The sequence below is a fragment of the Bos mutus genome, chromosome 12 (genome assembly GCF_027580195.1).
Source record: "Bos mutus isolate GX-2022 chromosome 12, NWIPB_WYAK_1.1, whole genome shotgun sequence".
Lineage (NCBI taxonomy): Eukaryota > Metazoa > Chordata > Mammalia > Artiodactyla > Bovidae > Bos > Bos mutus.
Genome location: NC_091628.1, coordinates 27,646,316 through 27,667,859, shown reverse-complemented (window position 1 = coordinate 27,667,859; position 21,544 = coordinate 27,646,316). Strand labels below are relative to the sequence as shown.

Genomic DNA, 21,544 nt, shown 5'->3' with positions numbered 1-21,544 from the left:
ACCCACGTAGCCTTGCTCCAGTAACTGCTCTTAACCAGTGGTCCCCAGGCTTTTTGGCACCAGGGACCGGTTTTGTGGAAGACAATTTTTCCACAGATGGGGTGAGGAGGGGATGGTTCAGACAGTAATGTAAACAATGGGGAGCAACACATGAAGTTTTGCTTGCTCTCCAGACCAACGCTCACCTCCTGCTGTGTAACCCGGACAGAGGTACTGGCCTGCAGCCCAGGAGTTGGGGTCCCCTGCTCTTAACCACTATACCCTGATGTATGCCAGTAATCTTTCATCATGCCAGAACACCACTAACCCCCACCCTCCATTACATTGTACACAACAAAAGTAAAACAACATGGCTTCAAGATACTAGGAAATCTATGTTCCCAGCATTGTAGCCATAGCTATGCCAAACATTTATATCAACACTATGGCTGAACTGATGCTAATTTCACAGATGTTAATTACCATTACACAGCTGTGACTTTATACAAATGATGATATCTCAAACAGCTTCAATCCTTTTTCCACCACTACAGTGTTCTCTAAATGGTTAAGAGTAATTTTTCATTTGTCATTGTTGCTTTGATTTAGATTCAAGAATTAGAAATCAAATACTTACCATAAAGCCGCTCTTCTTTCTTTCCAAAAAGAGTAAAACAGCCTATAAGACAATGGTTGAAATATGTAAAAGCTTCTCTTTTCCCCACTTATCTTCATTCTAACAATTGCTCCTCTTTAAACCTATTGCTTATGAATCTTTTCTTGGGACTAAAATAAAGATGCAATTTATTTCCAAGACCATGGGGACAACTCCTCTTGGCTAAGATACGTGCAATCCATCATGTTTTTCAAGAGGTCTGCAATGAATGCAACTCAGCATCAGCCAAAAAAGAGAAGCCACCTTTGTGATGTCATTGTGACAAACCATACATTCTTATGCGGCAGTAGATTAAGTTTAACTTACACAGTCACACCTTCCAGTTATTAAAATATTTGTACTTTAAGGACATTATTCTAATGGCAATTATTAAATTTCAGTGGAAAACACTTTTAAAGATCCTTCAAGAAAACTGGTCGTGTTTTCACTTTATCCAGATGTAGAGAGGATAAGAAGCATATAAGACTTCCAGTTAAAATCACTGCTGGTAAATATATCACTTTTCATGAGGTTGTATAATTATCTCTGTGGTCCATTTAATTTCATATATAGGAAGGAGAAAGAAGTATTCAACAACCATGGTATGCCATGATGAAATATAGATTAAAATATGCCCCACTACACAAAATAACAACCATAAGGTTCTGAACATTTTATCTTAGATAAAAATGTTACTAAGGAAATATTCTGCCTGAGAAGATAAGATAGCTTAACACAGCAGGTTTGCAAATACAATATTGTGTAGTCATGGTGCATTCTATACTGTCCTTTAGCATTTTCTGGAAGCCTGTTCTATTTCTGGTTAAACAGATGAGTTAAGTGATTTGGGTGGCATAATAAATAAAATTTGTGTGCTTTGCCAGGATAAAACCACAGTCCTGAATTAATATCCTGCACTACAGTCCCAACATGCTTTGACAAGGATGCTATTTAATGGCTCAATAAATACTTATTGACTAAATACAAACGTGACAAAAATGTTTGTCCTTCAACTCGATTGCTTTAGGACCAAACACTCAAGGATTTTGGGGAAAAAAAAATGGCACGCACCCAGGAACATTGCAACACTCTTCAAACCATGCTTGTTTTCATTTTGCAATATCCCTAAACTTGCAAAATAGGCTTCCCTAGTGGCTCAGATGGTAAAGAATTTGCCTGCAAAGCTGGAGACCTGGGTTCAATCCCTAGGTTGGAAAGGTCCCCTGGAGGAGGGCATGGCAACCCTACTTCAGTATTCTTGCCTGGAGAATCCCCATGGACAAAGGAGACTGGCAGGCTACAGTCCACGGGGTCGCAAAGAGTTGGACACGACTGAGCGACTAAGCACACACACAAATTTGCAAAAGGGAAGAATAGAAATATACTGTTGGATAAACCCCTAAGTTGTTTTGTTCAACAGAAGATTAAAAAAGAAAAAAAAAAGAATATATATTAATTTCATTAGATGTGCTCCATGTCCAAGTAAGTGACCAGCTTGGTGACTAACAAAAATGGTATCAGATGGTCTTCTTAAGGAATTTTGGCCAACTGGTAGGGCTCCTGTCTCCTATTCAGAGAAATCACCCACAAATAACTAACATGGTCCTTTCTTTGCTCCAGCTCTAGGAAGAAACCGTTACTTCCAAGGGTTAGGCAGCATATTGTATATTAGGTCATATTTAAGTTATCCTCATTAAAAAAAACACAAAAACTTAAAGACTTGGTTACCTATTTTTCTCTGAGAAATTTCGCTTCAATCATCTTTATTATGGAAAGACCATAATTGGTAAAAGTCAGCAAATGATGCAACCTTAGAAAATTCAATATAGTATAGAACCTTTCTTAAAAGCTAAACTTTGATTAGCCTATTCCTAGATATAAAGATATTGGAGAAATCACCTTTCCAATATAAACTTCTTACCCCACCACATATGGGGCCAACAAGTCACAGTAACCATAGAAGTATTCCTTCTAACACCATTTTTATCTAATCAACTATATTTTAATTTTTATGGGGGCAACCTTAAGAAGTCTTTCTTTTAAATGTCATTTAAAATTTACTTTGCAGTATCATTTTTAAATTAAAAATGCATATTTTATTAATAAAGTGAGATATATTTTTACTATTATTTTTTATTCATCAACAGTTCTGGGATCAAGTAAATCTGTCACTAAAGATTATTTAATATATCACTACTATTATTCAGTCACCAGAAGGCTGAGTTTAGGAACAGGGCTGCTTTTTCTTATTCTCCAGAAATTTAGCACATGTATATGTACATACAGTATGTACAATATGTATGTACAGTACATACAGTACATACATATTGTGCTCTAAATAAAGGATACTCTAGGACTTGGTCCTTGGCATCTCCTCTTAACTATATTCTCTTCCTAAGTAACCCCATCCAGTCCAAAGGCTTTACTCTATAATAGTCATATGCCAATAACTCTCAGATTTCTATCTCTGCATTTGACTTTTCTCCCAAGACTTTCCTTATACATCTAAATCTTTGACATTTGCTTAGGATATCTAATGGGGCTTCCCAGGTGGCACAGCAGTAAAGAATCCGTCTGCCAATGCAGGAGATGCAAGAGACATGGGTTCAATTCCTGGGTCAGGATGATCGCCTGGAGAAGAAATGGCAACCCACTCGGGTATTCTTTCCTGGGAAACCCCATGGACAGAAATGGGCTACAGTCCATGGGGTTTCAAAGAGTTGGACACAACTGAGCGACTGAGCACACACACACACTGGAATCTAATAGGTATCTTTGCTCTGCTGCTGCTGCTGCTGCTGCTGCTAAGTCGCTTCAGTCGTGTCCAACTCTGTGCGACCCCATAGACAGCAGCCCACCAGGTTTCCCGTCCCTGGGATTCTCCAGGCAAGAATACTGGAGTGGGTTGCTATTTCCTTCTCCAACGCATGAGAGTGAAAAGTGAAAGTGAAGTCACTTAGTCGTGTCCGACTCTAGCGACCCCATGGACTGCAGCCTACCAGGCTCCTCCATCCGTGGGATTACTCTTCATCTGGCTTATGCAAAAAAAAAAAAAAAAAAGTCTCTTGCAATTGCAAGATACAAATATGCCACGTGTCCCTATCTCAGCCCATGGCCTTACAAACCTAGGGGCTCTTGAACCCTCTCCATCAGCCTCCAACTGAAAATGTCAACACTGTCGTCCTACCTTCAAGACATATCCCAAATCTGTCCCATTCTCTCCATTTCCATGACTGTCACTCCCACTCGTGCCACTGTTTCTCTCTCACCTAGACCACTCCAGTAGTAACTTATTCAAGTCCTGTCTCTCCTCTGTTTAAAATCCTTTGCTTATTGCTCAGTCATGTCCAACTCTTTTGACCCCATGGACTGTAGCCTGCCAGGTTCCCCTGTCCATGGAATTCTCCAGACAAGAATACTGGAGTGGGTTGCTATTCCCTTCTCTAGGGGATCTTCCCAACCCAGGGATTTAACCCAGCTCTCCCACATTGCAGGCAGATTCTTTACCCTCTGAGCCATCAGGGAAGCTTGCTTATCACACGCAGAACCGAATCCAACCTCCTTGCCCTGGCAACAAAGCCCAACTTGATCTTATAGCTTGGCTCTACCCATACCTCTAACGTGATCTCCTACCACCTACTTGTACCACCTTTTTTCTTATGCTCCAGGAAAACTGGCCTTTTTTCCCCCTGTCCCTGTATAATAACCAGCTCATTCCAACTTCACTTAAGCAAAACTTCTGTTAAGGACTTAGACTATGATCTTGCATCAGTACTAGACACAGACTTCTGTGAGTTATCATATGGTAGTTAACACAGGTCAGTGACTCTGAACCTGGACTGTGCACTGGAACCATCTGCAGAGCTTTAAAAAATACTGATCCCTGGACCCTAAGTGAACTGAATCGGAGTCTCTGTGAGGCACTGAAACATTCGTGTTTCTGAAAGGCTCCAGGTCACCCTGTGGGTAGCTAAGGCTGAGAAGAACCCTGGCACAGGTAATGTGCTCTCTTTCTCTGATTTTCATTGTATATTTGCCTGACTCAGATTTTTTTTTCTTGTTTCCCTTTTCAAGAGATGTTTAAAAAGTAAAAACCCAACAGAGTAGGATAGGGTGTTCTTTACAGTAAAGTGAGAATAAAAAGGAAAAACATATATAAAACAAATGAAAAGGATCAGCTAGTATCATCGTGATCCTATACTTCTTGCTATCATGGAACCCCTTTAGATTTTAATAAGGAACATTTTTATGGCCCGTGTTCTATTCTTGATCCCACTCTGCATTAAAGACCCAATCTCATGTTTACATCACATCACAGGATGCTGCTGTTGACTTTGAGGATGAATAAACCTGTTTTAACATGACAAGAACTCACTGAAATTTGGTGGAATTAGCATTTCTAACAAAACTCAAACTTTTCAGTGCTTTAGGTTAGTTTTATTTTGAGCACCAATATAACGTCCTGTGTCTAAGAGAAATGATTTAGAATGAGACAATGAAAGAGATCAAAAGACTTCGACATCAATTAGTTTACAACCTACCTAAATATTGTTATGTGAGTATAAAGGAATCAAATATATGGATTACATCTCCATCAAAACAGTTAGGTTTCAATAAAGGAGCAGAAAGCTTCAGAAAACTCATTTGGATTTTTTTCAGACCTTAGCTTTTGAGAAGTAGTTCAAGCTGCTTGCATGCGTACTTGGTCGCTTTAGTTGTGTCCAACTCTCTGTGACCCTATGGACTGTAGGCCACCAGGCTCCTCTGTCCATGAGATTCTCTAGGCAAGAACACTGGGGTGGTTGCCATGCCCTCCTCCTGGGGACCTTCTTGACCCAGGGATTGAACCCGGGGCCTTCTCTGTCTTTTGCATCACAGGCGTATTCTTTACTGCTGAGCCACTGAGGAAGCTGCTTACAAAGACCAAAAGCTAAAGGGTGTGCTTCTGTCTAGAGAATTTAATGATGCTATAAAGGTCAAGAACTGTCATCAGTGGTGGCTGATTAGGGAACTGGAGAGGCCAAAGAAACTGTCACTCATCCACCTTGAAGAAACATGCATTGAGGCTTTATGACATTTCTTTCTTGTGGCCTTTGGCTTCTTGCAGCGGTAATAATGGGCTGAGCACACACATAAGGGCCCCAACAAGGCAGATAAATGACTGTTTGTTTGTTTCAACTCTTTATGAGCCCATACACTGCCCAGCCCAATAGGATGACTGGGGGGCAAGCACTTGGTGCATAGGCTTCTCCTTGTCACTGCAGAGGGAAAGAGTAATTTTTCCAATTAATTTACTTATTCTTTTTAAAACTAATTGCAAATGACAGAGAGACTTGGCAAAAGGAATTGAGGTCCATGTGTCTCCGTAAGGCCCATGGAGAGGCAGTGTGGTATAACACAAAGTGGGCACAGGTGACCTTTGACTTCTGACAACTTGAATCAGAACACTTGTTTGAACACTAACTAACTTTGTCATCTCAGGAATAAACAACAATTACCACCATTATTACAATGATCAATATTGAGATGACAGGTGAGAAAAACTCTCATTGACCCTTATGAGGATTAGAGTCTTAGGTAATTAAGAAGTACATGTTGGCAAAAACACCACAATCTGATGAAAATCTGGCAGCTACTCCAGAACTGCAAAGCCCAAGCAGAGCTCCCAGTATCAGTTCTTCTTTACCAATAATGCCTTTGTATAATTTTGTAATGAAGTGAACATATTTGAACATCATTCAAAACCTTATCCTTCTATCAGCTTCATTATTTGTATCATTGTGACGAGCATTAGGAGACTCTTTCCACACAGAAATCGACAGGCTTCAGTATGTTTAAACAGTTCTACTACTTCTTATCTTTTTGTCACATTGACAAGGCAGAACTTTCATGAAGAGAAAAGTGAGTTAGAATAAGGATTTCTTGCCTCAGGATGTTAAAAAGCAAAAGAGAGCATCAGATACCTTCAGAATGCTCCAGACAAAAAATACAAGTTTGTTATAAAGCACTTGGAATACTGTTCTATTGACTAAGTGTAATAGGAAGAAAATTTTAGATGGGACTTCCCTGGTGGTCCAGTGGCTAAGATTCCATGCTCCCAATGCAGGGGGCCAGGGTCTGATCCCTGGTCAGGAAACTAGATCCCGCATACCTGCCACAACTAAGACCTGGCACAGCTAAATAAGCAAATAAATACTGAAAGAAGAAAAAGAAGAAAATTTTAGGGAAATTAAAGAAGTACCAGCACAGAACTTTTATATGATAGAAAAAGATAGGAAAAAAAAAAAAAGCCAAGAGCCCCATCACATCCCTTGAGGGGGCAGATTCTCTCTGGGGTACACTCATATAGTTGGTTATTATGACACTGTGAAGTAAACCATATAAAGAAGGCTTTTACAAATGAAAAACACTTTCACCTAGAATTGATGCCAACATTAATAACGTAAGTATTTCAGTGCCTCATAGCCAAAGTTCCATATTTTAGCTACCTTTGCAAGAAAACCCAAGAAAATCAATTTGCATCTAAAAGCTCCTTCATGGAGTTGGCTTGGTTTTGTGGCAGGCATCCCAGCTCGCTTAGAGAAGCAGAGGTTGAAGTCTCTTCACAGGGGATTGTTTGGTCCCAGTTGAATAACCTGCTGGCATCTGCTGTTAGCAGAGTGGTAAGCAGATTATGGGTGAGCAGATATTAATATTCTGATTAAACATTTTAAAACCTCACACCACTACTTAAAAAAAATAATTACACTACTCTGGGAAAACTCTTACACTTAACCATTCTGAAGCCACTTTTAGTCTTAATGTCTATATTTCATTATCTTAAAAATCTCTACCTATTGCTTACTTTGAATCAAAACTTTTTCTCTCCACTGCCCTAACTAAACTGCAGTGTCTAAAATCAGTGTGAATATATGACTTCCCTGGAAAATCGCAATGGTTTTCAGACTTTACATTATGCTCTCTTCCTTCCCAGATCTCCTTTTTAAACAGACAAGGCTGCAGTCATCCTTGGCCTCAGCTTCTATAAAAACCCAGCACAGCCTTGGCAGCCCTCCTGGAAAGACTTCTTGTTTCCTGAGGATCCATTGATTTAACAAACTTAACAAACTTAATAACAGAAGCTATGAAGGAGACATTTGCAGTAAGCATTCTGCAGTAATGAGCAACAAAATTTACTAGACCACAATAATTTCTCTAACACCATCCATCATGTAGATTATACAATTTAGCATGATAACCAGTAAAGTTATTAATTGTTATTAATTGAGGTCTGCAGTGAACATACAGGTCTTAAAAATCAACAGTAAAACTAGTGAGTTACCACAACTTATTTCTGGGTTCAGACTACAAAGTCTGTTTATTTCTTGGGTGCTTACTAAATGCGGCCACTGTATTGGAGAGAAACTATGGGATGACCAGTCTATGCTGACACTACTGAATGTTGGAACCATCTATGATCCCCACTTCTAATTTGACCAGTTAGGTTGATAAAGATCCAGCTCAAGGAGACACAGACTTTGGGCATCTACTCGAGAATGCTGTCAGACTGATGGAGATATGTGGCTGCATGGGAGAAAGGGCAAAACATCTTGCAAAGGACTTCTATAGCTCTTCGAGAGAAACAAGGGGGAGGAGCCCAGAGGAGGTTAACTCTTCCATCCCACCCTTGGCAGCCCTGCCCTTTGTCCAGGCGTCACCCCTTCTTCTTCTCCTGACCTCTCTTCCACCCCTGTGGTCACTGGCCCACTCAGGAGATGCTGCTGGAGACAGAGTAGGCCAGAAGATCCAGAGACTCCACTAACAGTCAGCTCAGGGGGCCCTTCCATCCACATGCCCTCAATTCCAGAAATATCTTCCAGCTGCTAACACTTGGGGAAAGCAGTCCTAAATCCTACACTGCCTGGGGAGGGTGCTGTGGAGTAGGGCTTTCTTCCCTTATTGTGGCAGGTATGATGTGGTGACTGACCAGACCTAATGCTCCAGCATGGACTCTGAGAAGGCTCAGACCACTTCCTACATCCCTGGCCCTACAAGGTGGTAGCTCCAAGGAGCATGCCCAGAAGAAAGACCACAGCCAGGAAGCTGGAGAAAGAGCTAAGGAGGAGACTGGCCTTCTGACCGAAGCAAGGATTCTTAATGACCTCTTGGCTCGGAATAATCACCTCTTCTCTTCCTCTGATTCATGAGCAATGGATTCCAAAAGGGAGGCCCCTCTTTCGCAGCCCCAAAGTGAGGAGAACCTGATCCACAGCTGGACAGAGGTGGTGGGCAGCTATCAGCCAGCACCAACCACTGTCCATCTGTCTTTCCCCAAATCCTCTACCCCGTAAACATCTGTCTCCCAGAGCCTTGGGTATGCTCCCTGGCCTTGTCTGACTCCTCCTCCCACACAGGCAGTAGACGCGTCCCTCGTGGAAAAGGCGAAGCTGGGAGAGGAACCACTCTCCCGGAGGGCCGCTTGGGCTGGGCACTCATTCATTCACAGGGCTAGGGCGGGTGGATAGCGGCGGAGCCCGGGCCAGCCCAGGAAAAGCGGCCACTTAAGAAAGACTCCCCAGGTAACCCCCACGCCGGCTTCACGCCGGGAGCGCAGCGCCCTGCCAGACTGTCAGCGCGCGCGGGGCGGAGCCCACACCCACCACCAAGTCCAGCGCGCGCAAAGACTGAGCGCGGTGAGCCTGGGCGCTCCGACCCGGTCCAGCGAGGGGCTCGGAAAACCTGTGTCGGAGCCCAGAGCTGCGGCGGGACGGTGGGCCGGGGCGGGCGACGCGGGCCGCACCTCCTCCTGCCCCCGCGCAGTCCCGAGTCTTGGGGCCACCGACCTGCCAGCCGTCTCTCCCGGACGTTTTTCCACAGCCGATCCCAGGCTCTGGCAGTGGAGTCCCGCAACTGCTCACTGATTGACCGCCTGAGCTGCGTTTGGAGAGGTTTCCGCTTGCCGGTCATTTTAGATCCGTCCTCATAACGACCAGCGGGGCTTGCCACCGCCACTCCCGCGTGGCCCGCAGCTCAGACTCCCAGCGACTCGGGTCGCCAGACGTGGGACTCACGCTGGGGTCCCGGGACCAGCCGCGGGCGCGACATGGGACCTCCGCCTTCCCGCGCAGCGGCCGGGATGCGTCTCCACTGCGCGCGCTACGCAAGGGCACCTCTGCGCTCCGTCCACTCCTCTACTCTGTTCCCACTTTCCCTATCCTCCCTCCCCTCGGCTCGGCGCTCCTCCGCTCCCGTCCCCTCCCGTCCTTCCCTCCCCCTTCTCTCCGGGACGGTCTGGCGCCCCACTCCTTCCCCCAGCGAGCTTTTTCTTCCTCCCTCCCTCCCCTAAATCTGACAGCATGGTTCGGATGGGCCCCCAGTTACGGAGTTTCCACCCCTCTTTTCACTCAGAGACCAGGGGCTGAACCATATTCTTCCCATTTCTCGATACTTTGCATTTTTCACTCACAGAAACCGCCACCATTACAACCATTACAAAAATTTTACACTAAGCCACAGCTGGTGCCGAAAAAGCTCATCATGGTTTTCCTGAATTCAAGTCACTTGAAATGGGCTCCTCAGTTTGGCCTTTATGGAGTTAGATACTGGTGCTCTAACAGAAGTCTTTTCTGGTTTCATGAATGAAATGATCTTCAGGCTGCAATCTACAATCAAACTAAAATTATTTATTCATTGCATAGTCATTGAGTGTGAGGAAACTAATCTGTAAATATTAAAGTCAAATCATGAGAAGCCTACATAAAATAAACTTGCATATTCTGGTAAAGCATTAAAATATGTATACAGTTAGAAAAGTAGGTATTATGAGGAAGTGAAATGTGAAAATAAAAGCGTTTTAGCCAATAACATGAAGTAGGCTTATAATTTGAAATCAACCCTGATTCTTGCAGGGACAGGGCAGGAAATATACCGAATCTTTTAAGAAATACCTGAGGAGGTGGTGTCCAAGTCATTTCTCTGGGCTCTAAAGCCTGCCTCAAAAGGTGAAGACAAGCCTCAGGGTGTCCTCCTCTTCTCAAAGCTTTGCTTTTAAAGGGCTTGGAGGACCTTTATAGAATGTAATTAAGACATCTGATGTACTCAACGATGTGAGATGTGATGAATGTCATACATCTCAAGTTTGGCTAGAGAAACTAAACTATTTCAAAACAGAATTTCTGAATTATTTAAACAGTAAAATTGCTTGAAAATCAATTTACAAAAAATACAAAATTGCCTTTGTATCGGATGCTAAATAAGAACAAGAATTTAGTCAGCTGTTTTGTTTTTTTTTTTAATTCAGATGCTCCATGTGAAATCTGAAAATTAAACTATCCAATCCTCTCTCTATTACATAAATTGCTATTGACTTAAGGAGTAGAAATTAGCGGCTTCCTAAAGTTTCCATCTGCAATTCTATACCTTTAGTAAATATTCCCTCCACTAATTTATACTGTTGGTAGAAAATGGGGGGGGAAATGATGTTAAAAACCATTTTTATTGTCTTATACTCTCTTATTTTAAATATTCAACAATGTTCTCGACTGAAATACTTTGGAATGAGCTAGAAGGTAGTGGCTGAGCTGAGCTTTTCTGTGCCATCCTGGTAAACCTCTGAAATGATCAGCTATGAAGCAATAAGTCATGGATCAGAAACAGACTTGAAACTATGGCGGCCAGTTGTAAACTAATTCACATTGCTTTCTGGACTCATGCCAAATACCCTTTTGATTACATCCTCTGTTTTGTTTGCATGTAGTAGTAAGGAAATGCTCAGCAAGAAGCAAGATTTGTGTTATCTTAAAGTGACTGCTGTACAGTATAATGACAAAACGTTTCACAATTATGTTCCCAGGGAAGCGGCGTATTTAACTTTTAAAAAAGGATCTCTAATTGAATCAAACAGAGGCAGTCGTTGTTACATTATATGCACTGGAATAGAACAATACAAGGAGCATTCCAGCCATTTCACTGATCATTTAGCTCTAAAGATCCTGGGCCCTTACTTATTGATACTTTCTACTTTAATACATATTTTATATTCAGATGTCATCGATTAGGGGTTTTCTTTTCAGTGACTAATTTGAAGATAAATTCTGGCCTTGCAGATTTGTTTAGTTCTGTCTGTTGAAGGGGCCATGAATTCAGGACTGTGCAACAGAAGCCAAATGAAAGACTAGAGGGATATTCCCAGAACAGAACAGGTGCTACACAGCACAACAAAGTTCCCTGACTGCCCAGCTGCTGACCCTGCTGGAGGGAAGCTTACCACTGTGCAGATGCAGCAGCCACAAATGCAAGCTTTCTGAACTCAGTGGGGCTACTTGGAGACCTTTATACAGGTCCTTGTCTGTGGGGTCACACGGAGTCGGACACGACTGAAGCAACCTAGCAGCAGCAGCAGTATCCACTCCCATTTTCCAGGAGTCCTACTCCAAAGCTGAACCTTAAAGATTACCCTGCCTCCTGGGGTCTTCACCTTGAGCAGATGACAATACCACCTACTTCGCAGAAAAGAAATCAAGCAAATCCTTATTCCTGTTGTTGTTGTTGTTCAGTCGCTAAGTTGTGTCCAACTCTTTGTTACCCCTTGGACTGCAGCACACCAGGCTCTCCTGTTCTTCATCATCTTCTGGAGCTTGCTCAAACTCATGTCCATTGAGTTGGTGATGCCATCCAACCATTTCATCCTCTGTTGTCCCCTTCGCCTCCTGCCTTCAACCTTTCCCAGCATCAGGGTCTTTTCCAATGAGTCAGTTCTTCACATCAGGTGGCCAAAATATTGGAGCTTCAGCTTCAGCATCAATCCTTCCAATGAATGTTCAGGACTCATTTCATTTAGGATTGACTGGTTGGATCTCCTTGAAATCCAAGGGACTCTCAAGAGTCTTCTCCTGCACCACAGTTTGAATTCTTTGGCACTCTGCCTTCTTTATGGTCCAACTCTCATATTTATACATCTGCATGGAAAAACCATAGCTTTGACTAATATGGACCTTCGTTGGCAAAGTGATTAAAAAGTCTCTGCTTTTTAATACACTGTCTAGGTGTGTCATAGCTTTCCTTCCAAGGAGCAAGTGTCTTTTAATTTCAAGGCCACAGTCACTATCCACAGTGATTCTGGAGCCCAAGAAATAAACTCTTACTGCTGCTACTTTTTCCCCTTTTGTTTGCCATGAAGTGATGGGGGCAGATGCATGATCTTAGTTTTTTGAATGTTGAATTTGAAGCCAGCTTTTTCACTCTCCTCTTTCACCCTCATCAAGAGGCTTTTATGTCATCTGAATATCTGAGGTTATTCATATTTCTCCGGGAATTTTTGATTCCAGTTTGTGATTCATCCAACCTGGCATTTTGCATGATATACTCTGCATGTAAATTAAATAAGCAGGGTGACAATATATGGCCTTGTCGTACTCCTTTCCCAATTTTGAACCAGTCTTTTTCCACATCCAATTCTAACTGGCTTCTTGACCCATGCACGGGTTTCTCAGGAGATGGGTAAGGTGGTCTGGTACTCTCATCCCTTTCAGAATTTTCCACAGTTTGTTTTGATCTAGAAAAATACAGAAAGTCAAAGATTTCAATGCAGTCAATGAAGCAGAAGTAGCTGTTTTTCTGGAACTCCTTTACTTTGTCCATGATCCAGTGAATTTGGCAATTTGCTCTCTGGTTCCTCTGCATCTTTGAAACCCAACTTGTACATCTGGAAGTTCTTGGTTCACGTTCTGTTGAAGCCTAGCAATTTGATCTCTGGTTCCTCTGGACATCTTTCTGTTTGTTTGTTTACAGGCAGACCTTGAGCAATGTTAGATCTGTCTGATTCAGCAGTGTGTCCTCAGCATCTAGATCACCCCTTGACAGTTGTGCTCAGTAAAAACTTGCAGAATAAATGAGTGATTTTTCTCTGATACTATATATCGTTTACTTTGCTAATGGATATTCCTGAAAATTTACCTCTAAACCTACGCTTCTGACTCTATGTCCTATGTTAGCAAAGTAACAAGAGACAAGAGAGAATCTTGAAGACATTCTGAACCTTTTCTCTGTCTCTCCATCCCCGTAGTTACGTTCAGGTTTTCTTCTCCCCCCGCCCTCCACCCCTGCTGAATTTCAGCATAATGAGCTTCACATTAGAAAGCTACTGCTTTCACTCGGTTCTATGTCTTTATACATTTCTTCTGCTTGAACACCTTTCTTCTGATTTTTTTCTTCACTCAACCTTTAAGAGTCAACTCAGATGTCACCTCGTCCTGGAAGCCTTCCATGAATCCTGGTGGGTGAATGTTCCTCCTCTCCTGTGTTCCTCCAGCACCTTGGGCCCATCTCCAGAGAAGCACACATCACAGAGCACCGTAGGGGGGCAACTGTCCACTTTCCTGACAGCCTCCCCACTAGTCCTGAGTTTCTACAGTGGAACTGATACTTTTATTTCTGAATCTCTTGCACCTTTTCTAGTGAACAGCACATAAAGGCTCATTTACTGACTAAATGAATTTAACATTATAGTTTTGGATGACTGGTTATTACTAGAGTCTGTTCCTTAGTATAAATACAAGTCTTAATTATGCTTGTGGCATCATTATCACTCTATTTACATAAAGTTTATTAATTTTAAGCAATTAATGTTGTTTAAATTAGTGTGTTGAAATTAGTCCTGAATATTCTTTGGAAGGACTGATGCTGAAGCTGAATTCCTGAAAAAGAAAATCAGCCCTGAATATTCATTGGAAGGACTGATGCTGAAGCTGAAACTCCAATACTTTGGCTACCTGATGGGAAGAACTGACTCCTTGGAAAAGACCCTGATGCTGGGAAAGATTGAAGGCAGGAGGCAAAGGGGACAACAGAGGATAAAATGGTTGGATGCCATTACCAACTCGATGGACATGAGTCTGAGCAAGCTCCAGGAGTTGGTGATGGACAGGGAATCCTAGTGTGCTACAGTCATGGGGCCATAAAGAGTTGGACATGACTGAGCGACTGAACTGAACTGAATACGTATTGATGGTTATAGATTTTTAAACATAGAAAAGTATAAATAGAAACATTAAAAATATCTTTAATATTACCAGAAAGAGTTATAAATTTTCCTTTTCAGTTTTCTCTTTAGAACACATAAAAATTAGAATAACTTTTATATCAAATTTTGAAAATTTTCTCATTTAGCATTATATTGGGAGCATTTTCCCAATTTATTGTTGTCTTTTGAAATACAGACTTAAATGAATATATAGAATTTTGTTGGATAGACATAGCATAATTTATTTTTAAACTTTCATCATTTTGGACACTTTATTTCAAATTTCTGAAATTACAGACAATACTGTCAACAACTTTGGCAAATGGGGACAAATTTTTTTTTCTTTCTCTTCTTCATGCTGTATGATCAAGGCCTGTCACCACTGTCACCCCCAACCATAGGTAATAAGCAGGTACTGCCACCTATCCTCCTATACATATGAAGCCAGTATCTCTGAATTCTCTTAAATTCTTATCTTTTCCACTTCTTCTCCCATGTTCAACTCATCTGTGCCATCACCCTTATGCCTAAGAATGGAGAAGGGCAGTCTACTGTTTACTTCAGTATTTTGTTGTCAGAGCCTTTGTCCCAAGCCAGCAATCCTTTGCCAGGAGCCTATGGTCACAATCCATTATCTCCTGTTTCTCAGCTTTTCTGTAAGAAACTGCCTGGGTTGCTATGACCCACTGCTGCCCGCCCTGCATGCCCCAAACCCCCGCATAACAGAAGGGTGAAGAGCTCACGGGCCTCTCCCCCTGCACATTCCCTCCCCAGGAGAGATGAGATATAGCAACTGTTCCTTCCATGCTCCCTTCAGGCTACGTTTAATCTCGTATTATCTATTTGTTCATTAAAAAAAAACCAAAAACTGTTTCCAAAAGATCTAGAGAAGCTGGCGTTCATTTTGGGTCCTGAGCTCACAGTCACCAATCTGTGCTTGTCCCATTAATTAATTAAAACTTCACTGAACTATTGTGGAAGCAATATTTAGTGTTAGCTGTAAGCTCCAATCAATATCTTTGGCTGTGCTTAATATCTTCGTGATGTAAACTAGTAAATGCCTGAAATTTTCACCGTGTCTCTAGCTGAGTCTTGTTCTTGTTGTCCACTGTGACTGTCTCACCGTGTCACCACTCTCCTCAAGGCCCAGGCACACTTAAATTTTGTTTTTTCTTTTGCTTTATTGTGATAAAATATACCTGCTGCTGCTACTGCTGCTAAGTCGCTTCAGTCGTGTCCGACTCTGTGCGACCCCAGAGACAGCAGCCCACCAGGCTCCCCCATCCCTGGGATTCTCCAGGCAAGAACACTGGAGTGGGTTGCCATTTCCTTCTCCAATGCATGAAAGTGAAAAGTGAAAGTGAAGTCGCTCAGTCGTTCCCAACTCTTAGCGACCCCATGGACTGCAGCCTACCAGGCTCCTCTGTCCATGGATTTTCCAGGCAAGACTACTGGAGTGGGGTGCCATTGCCTTCTCCGAAAATATACCTAATATATAATATATATCATTTAATTCTTCATAAGTATACAACTGAGTGGTATTAAATGCATTTACAGTGTTGTATGAGCATTACTACTGTCTATCTAATACTTTATTTCATCTCCAGTAAAAACCCTGTACTCTCCTTTGCCCTCTCTGTCTTCACCCCCTGGTAACTTTTATTCTCCTTTCCGTCTCTATGAATTTGCCTCTTCTAGGTACCTCACATAAGCCATGAACACTTTCTTCCTTCCCACCTTCCTGTAAACACTCTTCTGATGCTTCACAGAGAAAATAGAGAAACTGGCAGCTCCTTGAATGCACACACTCTCTGGCCTCAGGGCCTTTGCACTACTTCCTCTGCCTTGACACACTGAGCTCCACAGAGTAACAATTTCATGCCCCCATTAGGTTGTGATCCACTTGAAAGTAGGAGGTAAGCTTTTAATATCTGTGTCAGTTCAGTTCAGTCACTCAGTTGTGTCTGACTTTTTGCAACCCCATGAACCGCAATATGCCAGGCCTCCCTGTCCTTCACCAACTCCCAGAGTCCACCCAAACCCATGGCCATCGAGTCGGTGATGCCATCCAACAATCTCATCCTCTGTCATCCCCTTCTCCTCCTGCCCTCAATCTTTACCAGCATCAGGGTCTTCTCAAATGAGTCCGCTCTTCCCATCAGGCAGCCGAAGTATTGGAGCTTCAGCTTCAATATCAGTCCTTCCAATGAACACCCAGGACTGATCTCCTTCAGGATGGACTGGTTGGATCTCCTTGCAGTCCAAGGGACTCTCAAGAGTCTTCTCCAACACCACAGTCCAAAAGCATCAATTCTTCAGTGCTCAGCTTTCTTCACGTCCAACTCTCACATCCATACACGACCACTGGAAAAATCATAGCCTTGACTAGACAGACCTTTGTTGGCAAAGTAATGTCTCTGCTTTTCAATATGCTATCTAGATTGGTCATAACTTTTCTTCCAAGGAGTAAGCATCTTTTAATTTCATGGCTGAAATCACCATCTGCAGTGATTTTGGAGCCCAGAAAAACAAAGTCAGCCACTGTTTCCCCATCTATTTTCCATGAAGTGATGGGACCAGATGCCATGATCTTCGTTTTCTGAATGTTGAGCTTTAAGCCAACTTTTTCATTCTCCTCTTTCACTTTCATCAAGAGGCTCTTTAGTTCTTCTTCACTTTCTGCCATAAGGGTGGTGTCATCTGCATATCTGAGGTTATTGATATTTCTCCTGGCAATCTTGATTCCAGCTTGTGCTTCCTCCAGCCCAGCACTTCTCATGATGTACTCTGCATATAACTTAAATAAGCAGGTGACAATATACAGCCTTGACGTACTCCTTTTCCTATTTGGAACCAGTCTGTTGTTCCATGTCCAGTTCTAACTGTTGCTTCCTAACCTGCATACAGGTTTCTCAAGAGGCAGATCAGGTGATCTGGTATGTCCATTTCTTTCAGAATTTTCCACAGTTTCTTGTGATCCATACAGTCAAAGGCTTTGGCATAGTCAATAAAGCAGAAATAGATGTTCTTCTGGAATTCTCTTGCTTTTTCCATGATCCAGCAGATGTTGGCAATTTGGTCTCTGGTTCTTCTGCCTTTTCTAAAACCAGCTTGAACATCTGGAAGTTCATGGTTCACATATTACTGAAGCCTGGCTTGTAGAATTTTAAGCATTACTTTAATAGCGTGTAAGATGAGTGCAATTGTGCAGTAGTTTGAACATTCTTTGGCACTGCCTGTCTTTGGAATTGGAATGAAAACTGACCTTTTCCAGTCCTGTGGCCACTGCTGAGTTTTCCAAATTTGCTGGCATATTGAGTGCAGCACTTTCACAGCATCGTCTTTCAGGATTTGAAATAGCTCAACTAGAATTCCATCACCTCCACTATCTTTGTTCGTAGTGATGTTTTCTAAGGCCCACTTTACTTCACATTCCAGGATGTCTGGCTCTAGGTGAGTGATCACACCATCGTGATTATCTGGGTCGTGAAGATCTTTTATGTACAGTTCTTCTGTGTATTCTTGCCACCTCTTTTTAATATCTTCTGCTTCTGTTAGGTCCATACCATTTCTGTCCTTTATCGAGCCCATCTTTGCATGAAATGTTCCCTTGTTACCTCTAATTTTCTTGAGGAGATCCCTAGTCTTCCCCATTCTATTGTTTTGCTCCACTTCCTTGCATTGATTGCTGAGGAAGGCCCTCCTATCTCTCCTTGCTATTCTTTGCAACTCTGCATTCAAATGGGAATATCTTTCCTTTTCTCCTTTGCTTTTCACTTCCCTTCTTTCACAGCTACTTGTAAGGCCTTGTCAGACAGCCATTTTGCTTTTTTGCATTTCTTTTTCTTGGGGATGATCTTGATCCCTGTCTCCTGTACAGTGTCACGGACCTCCATCCATAGTTCATCAGGCACTCTGTCTATCAGATCTAGTCCCTTAAATCTATTTCTCACTTCCACTGTATAGCCATAAGGGAATCCCCAGTGGAATATAGTGCCAATACATGGTAAGTGTTCAATATATATTTATTGAATGAATACAATTTGGAGATTGGGGTTATAAAGTGGCCGGGGAAACTAGGTGTGCCCGTGTGTTTGTTATCCATTGAAATGTTGAAATATTTAGCATTAATCCATAAAAAAGATAGAAACTGATAAATATGCACACACAGGTCCAAGTCACAACTGATAAAAGAACCAAGAATGACAGGACATTTAACATTACTATAGGTAGTTGTTATTAACCATTTAGAACATTTTATCAAGTTGGTTAATTACTTAGGATTTTTTTCCTCCCAAACTTGAATTTTACAGTTGAGAAGACTAATTTTGTCATAATTTAATGTCCTCTTTCCACCCAAACTAGGGTTGGAGTCTAAAGTTTTCAGAGTTAAAATTTAATTGCAGTCATCCATATCACAAATATACAGTAGAAATGAACTGGATTATCCTTAATAGGTAGGAGTGTTCTGTGAAGTTAACATGCAAGGTAAACATGTGACTCTCTGAAGAGGACTACAGTATTGGAAAAAAAAGAAAAACCATATCTTATCTGGGGAAAAAGATAATATTTTGATTGATAAAGTATACGCTATGCTAAGTCACTTCAGTCGTGTCCGACTCTGTGTGACCCCATAGACGGTAGCCTACCAGGCTCCCCCGTCCCTGGGATTCTCCAGGCAAGAACAGTGGAGTGGGTTGCCATTTCCTTCTCAATGCATGAAAGTGAAAAGTGAAAGTGAAGTCGTTCAGTCGTGTCCGACTCTTAGCGACCCCATGGACTGTAGCCTACCAGGCTCCTCCGTCCATGGGATTTTCCAGGCAAGAGTACTGGAGTGGGGTGCCATTGCCTTCTCCGTGATAAAGCATACATGGTTTTAAAGAAGAATAGGATAATGATTAAGAAAAAGAAAGAAGCTATAGAGTATGGATAAGGTCTGAAGGACAGAAGTTAAAGGACAGAAACCAGAGGAACAAAAAGGGACTCCAGTAAAACACATCAAAGTGTTGGGCAGAAAGAGAAGCTGCTGGAATTATATTTGGAGAGAAGCAACTGCAAGAGGTAAAAACCCTGGAATAAGAACCAGTTGGGCACCTTCCACGTAAGCGTGAAGTGTCACAAAACAAACTGATTTAGGTTCAACTGAGCCTCAAGCAGGAAAGGAACTGAGTTCCCTGGAGAGTGAAGAGGGGGATTCCTAGGAATAGAAGAGGGTCTGGGTGTTGTTGCAAACAAAAATCCATAGCCTCAGAGGATTCTAATAGAGAAATCTAGAGGTTAATGGGATTTGAGAAACAGAGGTGCTGGAAAGGATTGTTCAGAGGCTTCAAACTGGGCAAGGGACACTGAACGATATAAACCCACACTCTTGATGCCCACCAACCATATACAGCTGGCGTCTGGCATTTCACTCCATTGTGACATTGTGAAACTGTGCATTAGAACAGTTCCTCATGCTGGACGACAGCACTTAGGGCTGGAGATGGGAGTCCTACCAAGGAAGTGAAGGTAGGGTGACAAGGTTGGAGACTCCCCTGGGTTTGCTTTCGGTGCAGCCAAAAGTAAACCCAGGATTTTCTAGCAGATGAAACATCACATATTTCATCAAGGGGTTTTGTAGATAAATCATGGGAGAGCTGAATACAAAATGCAATCCCTCAACTTTCAATATCTTGAAGAATAAATTGTGTTCTCTGGAACCCTTGCACATGAAGTATAATTCACTGAAGGTCAAATGTCTTACCAGGAAAGCATTTTGCTCTGTTTTCTCTCTACTCATATTTTTCTTGGTATAACTAGTAAACATAATAATTTTCACTTGAGACATTAATTATCCCTGTTCACAAATCTTGTTACTTTCTCTTTAATGACTTTATGTTATTTTAGCCACTTTCATGTTCTTAAATAACATCTTCATTTAAGATATTAACGGTATACCATACAATTCACCTATCGATTATTTTAAGCAAATGTTTTCTTAATACTATTGGTTGGAGATGTGCATCATAGGGTTCTATGGCTTTTATCCCTGTGTATAGCATCATAGACACAAAATAGTGTAAATTCATTTAGTAAGCAAGTGTACGTATACTTTATATGCATACGTGCATCATGCGTGTGTACTCAGTTGTGGCCGACTCTTTGTGACCCCATGACCTGTGACCCAAGAGGCTCCTCTGTCCATGGGATGTTCTAGGCAAGAATAGTGGAGTGGGTTGCCATTTCCTCCTCCAGGGGGATCTTCCTGACCCAGGGATTGAATCTGCATCTCTTGAGTCTCCCTTGGCTATGATTTTATTAAAAATACTTGTGAATAATATTTCCTAATATTACATCATAGTTATCTTAAAAAAAGACAGGATAAAGGATAGAACCCTGACACAGATACTGGAGAGATTTAATAAATACTTCTAAGACTGATAAATATGTTTGTTTTCAGATTTACAGATTTACAAGATACAATGAATTCTTAGGGCAGAGTTATCTCCAAAACTTTACTTCATTCTTCCAAAACAAGATTTCTTAGAAATAAATATTTTAATGTCTGTGATCCTAACCTTAGTTCTGTTATTATTTCTGTAAGGTCATAAAAACCTAACAGGGCACCTGCTTTTTATTTTAGGTTTCTATTTTCTCCTTTAAATTTCCTAAGCACCTGCCTAAACCACCTAACCAAGCTTCCCTTCCTTCACCACCATTCATTCTTGCCGTATGACGCTGTTAGGTTTTCCCTTAGTTCACTTAGCTTTTCAAACACCTGCAGTTCAACAACAAGGATAGTATTGTCTGGCTTTTTCATTTAGCAATGAGTTGATTTACCTGTCAAGATAAACTTCACTGTACATATTACTGGCTCTCTGGATTAATGCCTTATAAAACAGCACATTTGCACTGTTCTATGCCCTTCCTAA

The 21,544-nt window shown here is 41.8% G+C and overlaps 1 protein-coding gene across 6 annotated transcripts in view; it reads right to left on the bottom strand.

Moving 5' to 3' along the window:
• The window catches only part of STARD13 (StAR related lipid transfer domain containing 13), a 492,819-nt gene that overhangs the window by 218,332 nt on the left and 252,943 nt on the right, over nt 1-21,544 (bottom strand). For 2 of the 6 annotated variants that reach the window (XM_070380429.1, XM_070380430.1), the window contains one exon: nt 617-658. The exons of 1 other annotated variant lie outside the window; for it this stretch is intronic. In XM_070380429.1, coding sequence (XP_070236530.1) covers nt 617-658 — 42 coding nt within the window. Of the gene's footprint in view, nt 1-616; nt 659-9,456; nt 9,813-21,544 lie in introns of those variants that run through there. 3 more of the 6 variants (XM_070380427.1, XM_070380428.1, XM_070380431.1) reach the window with 3 other exon arrangements.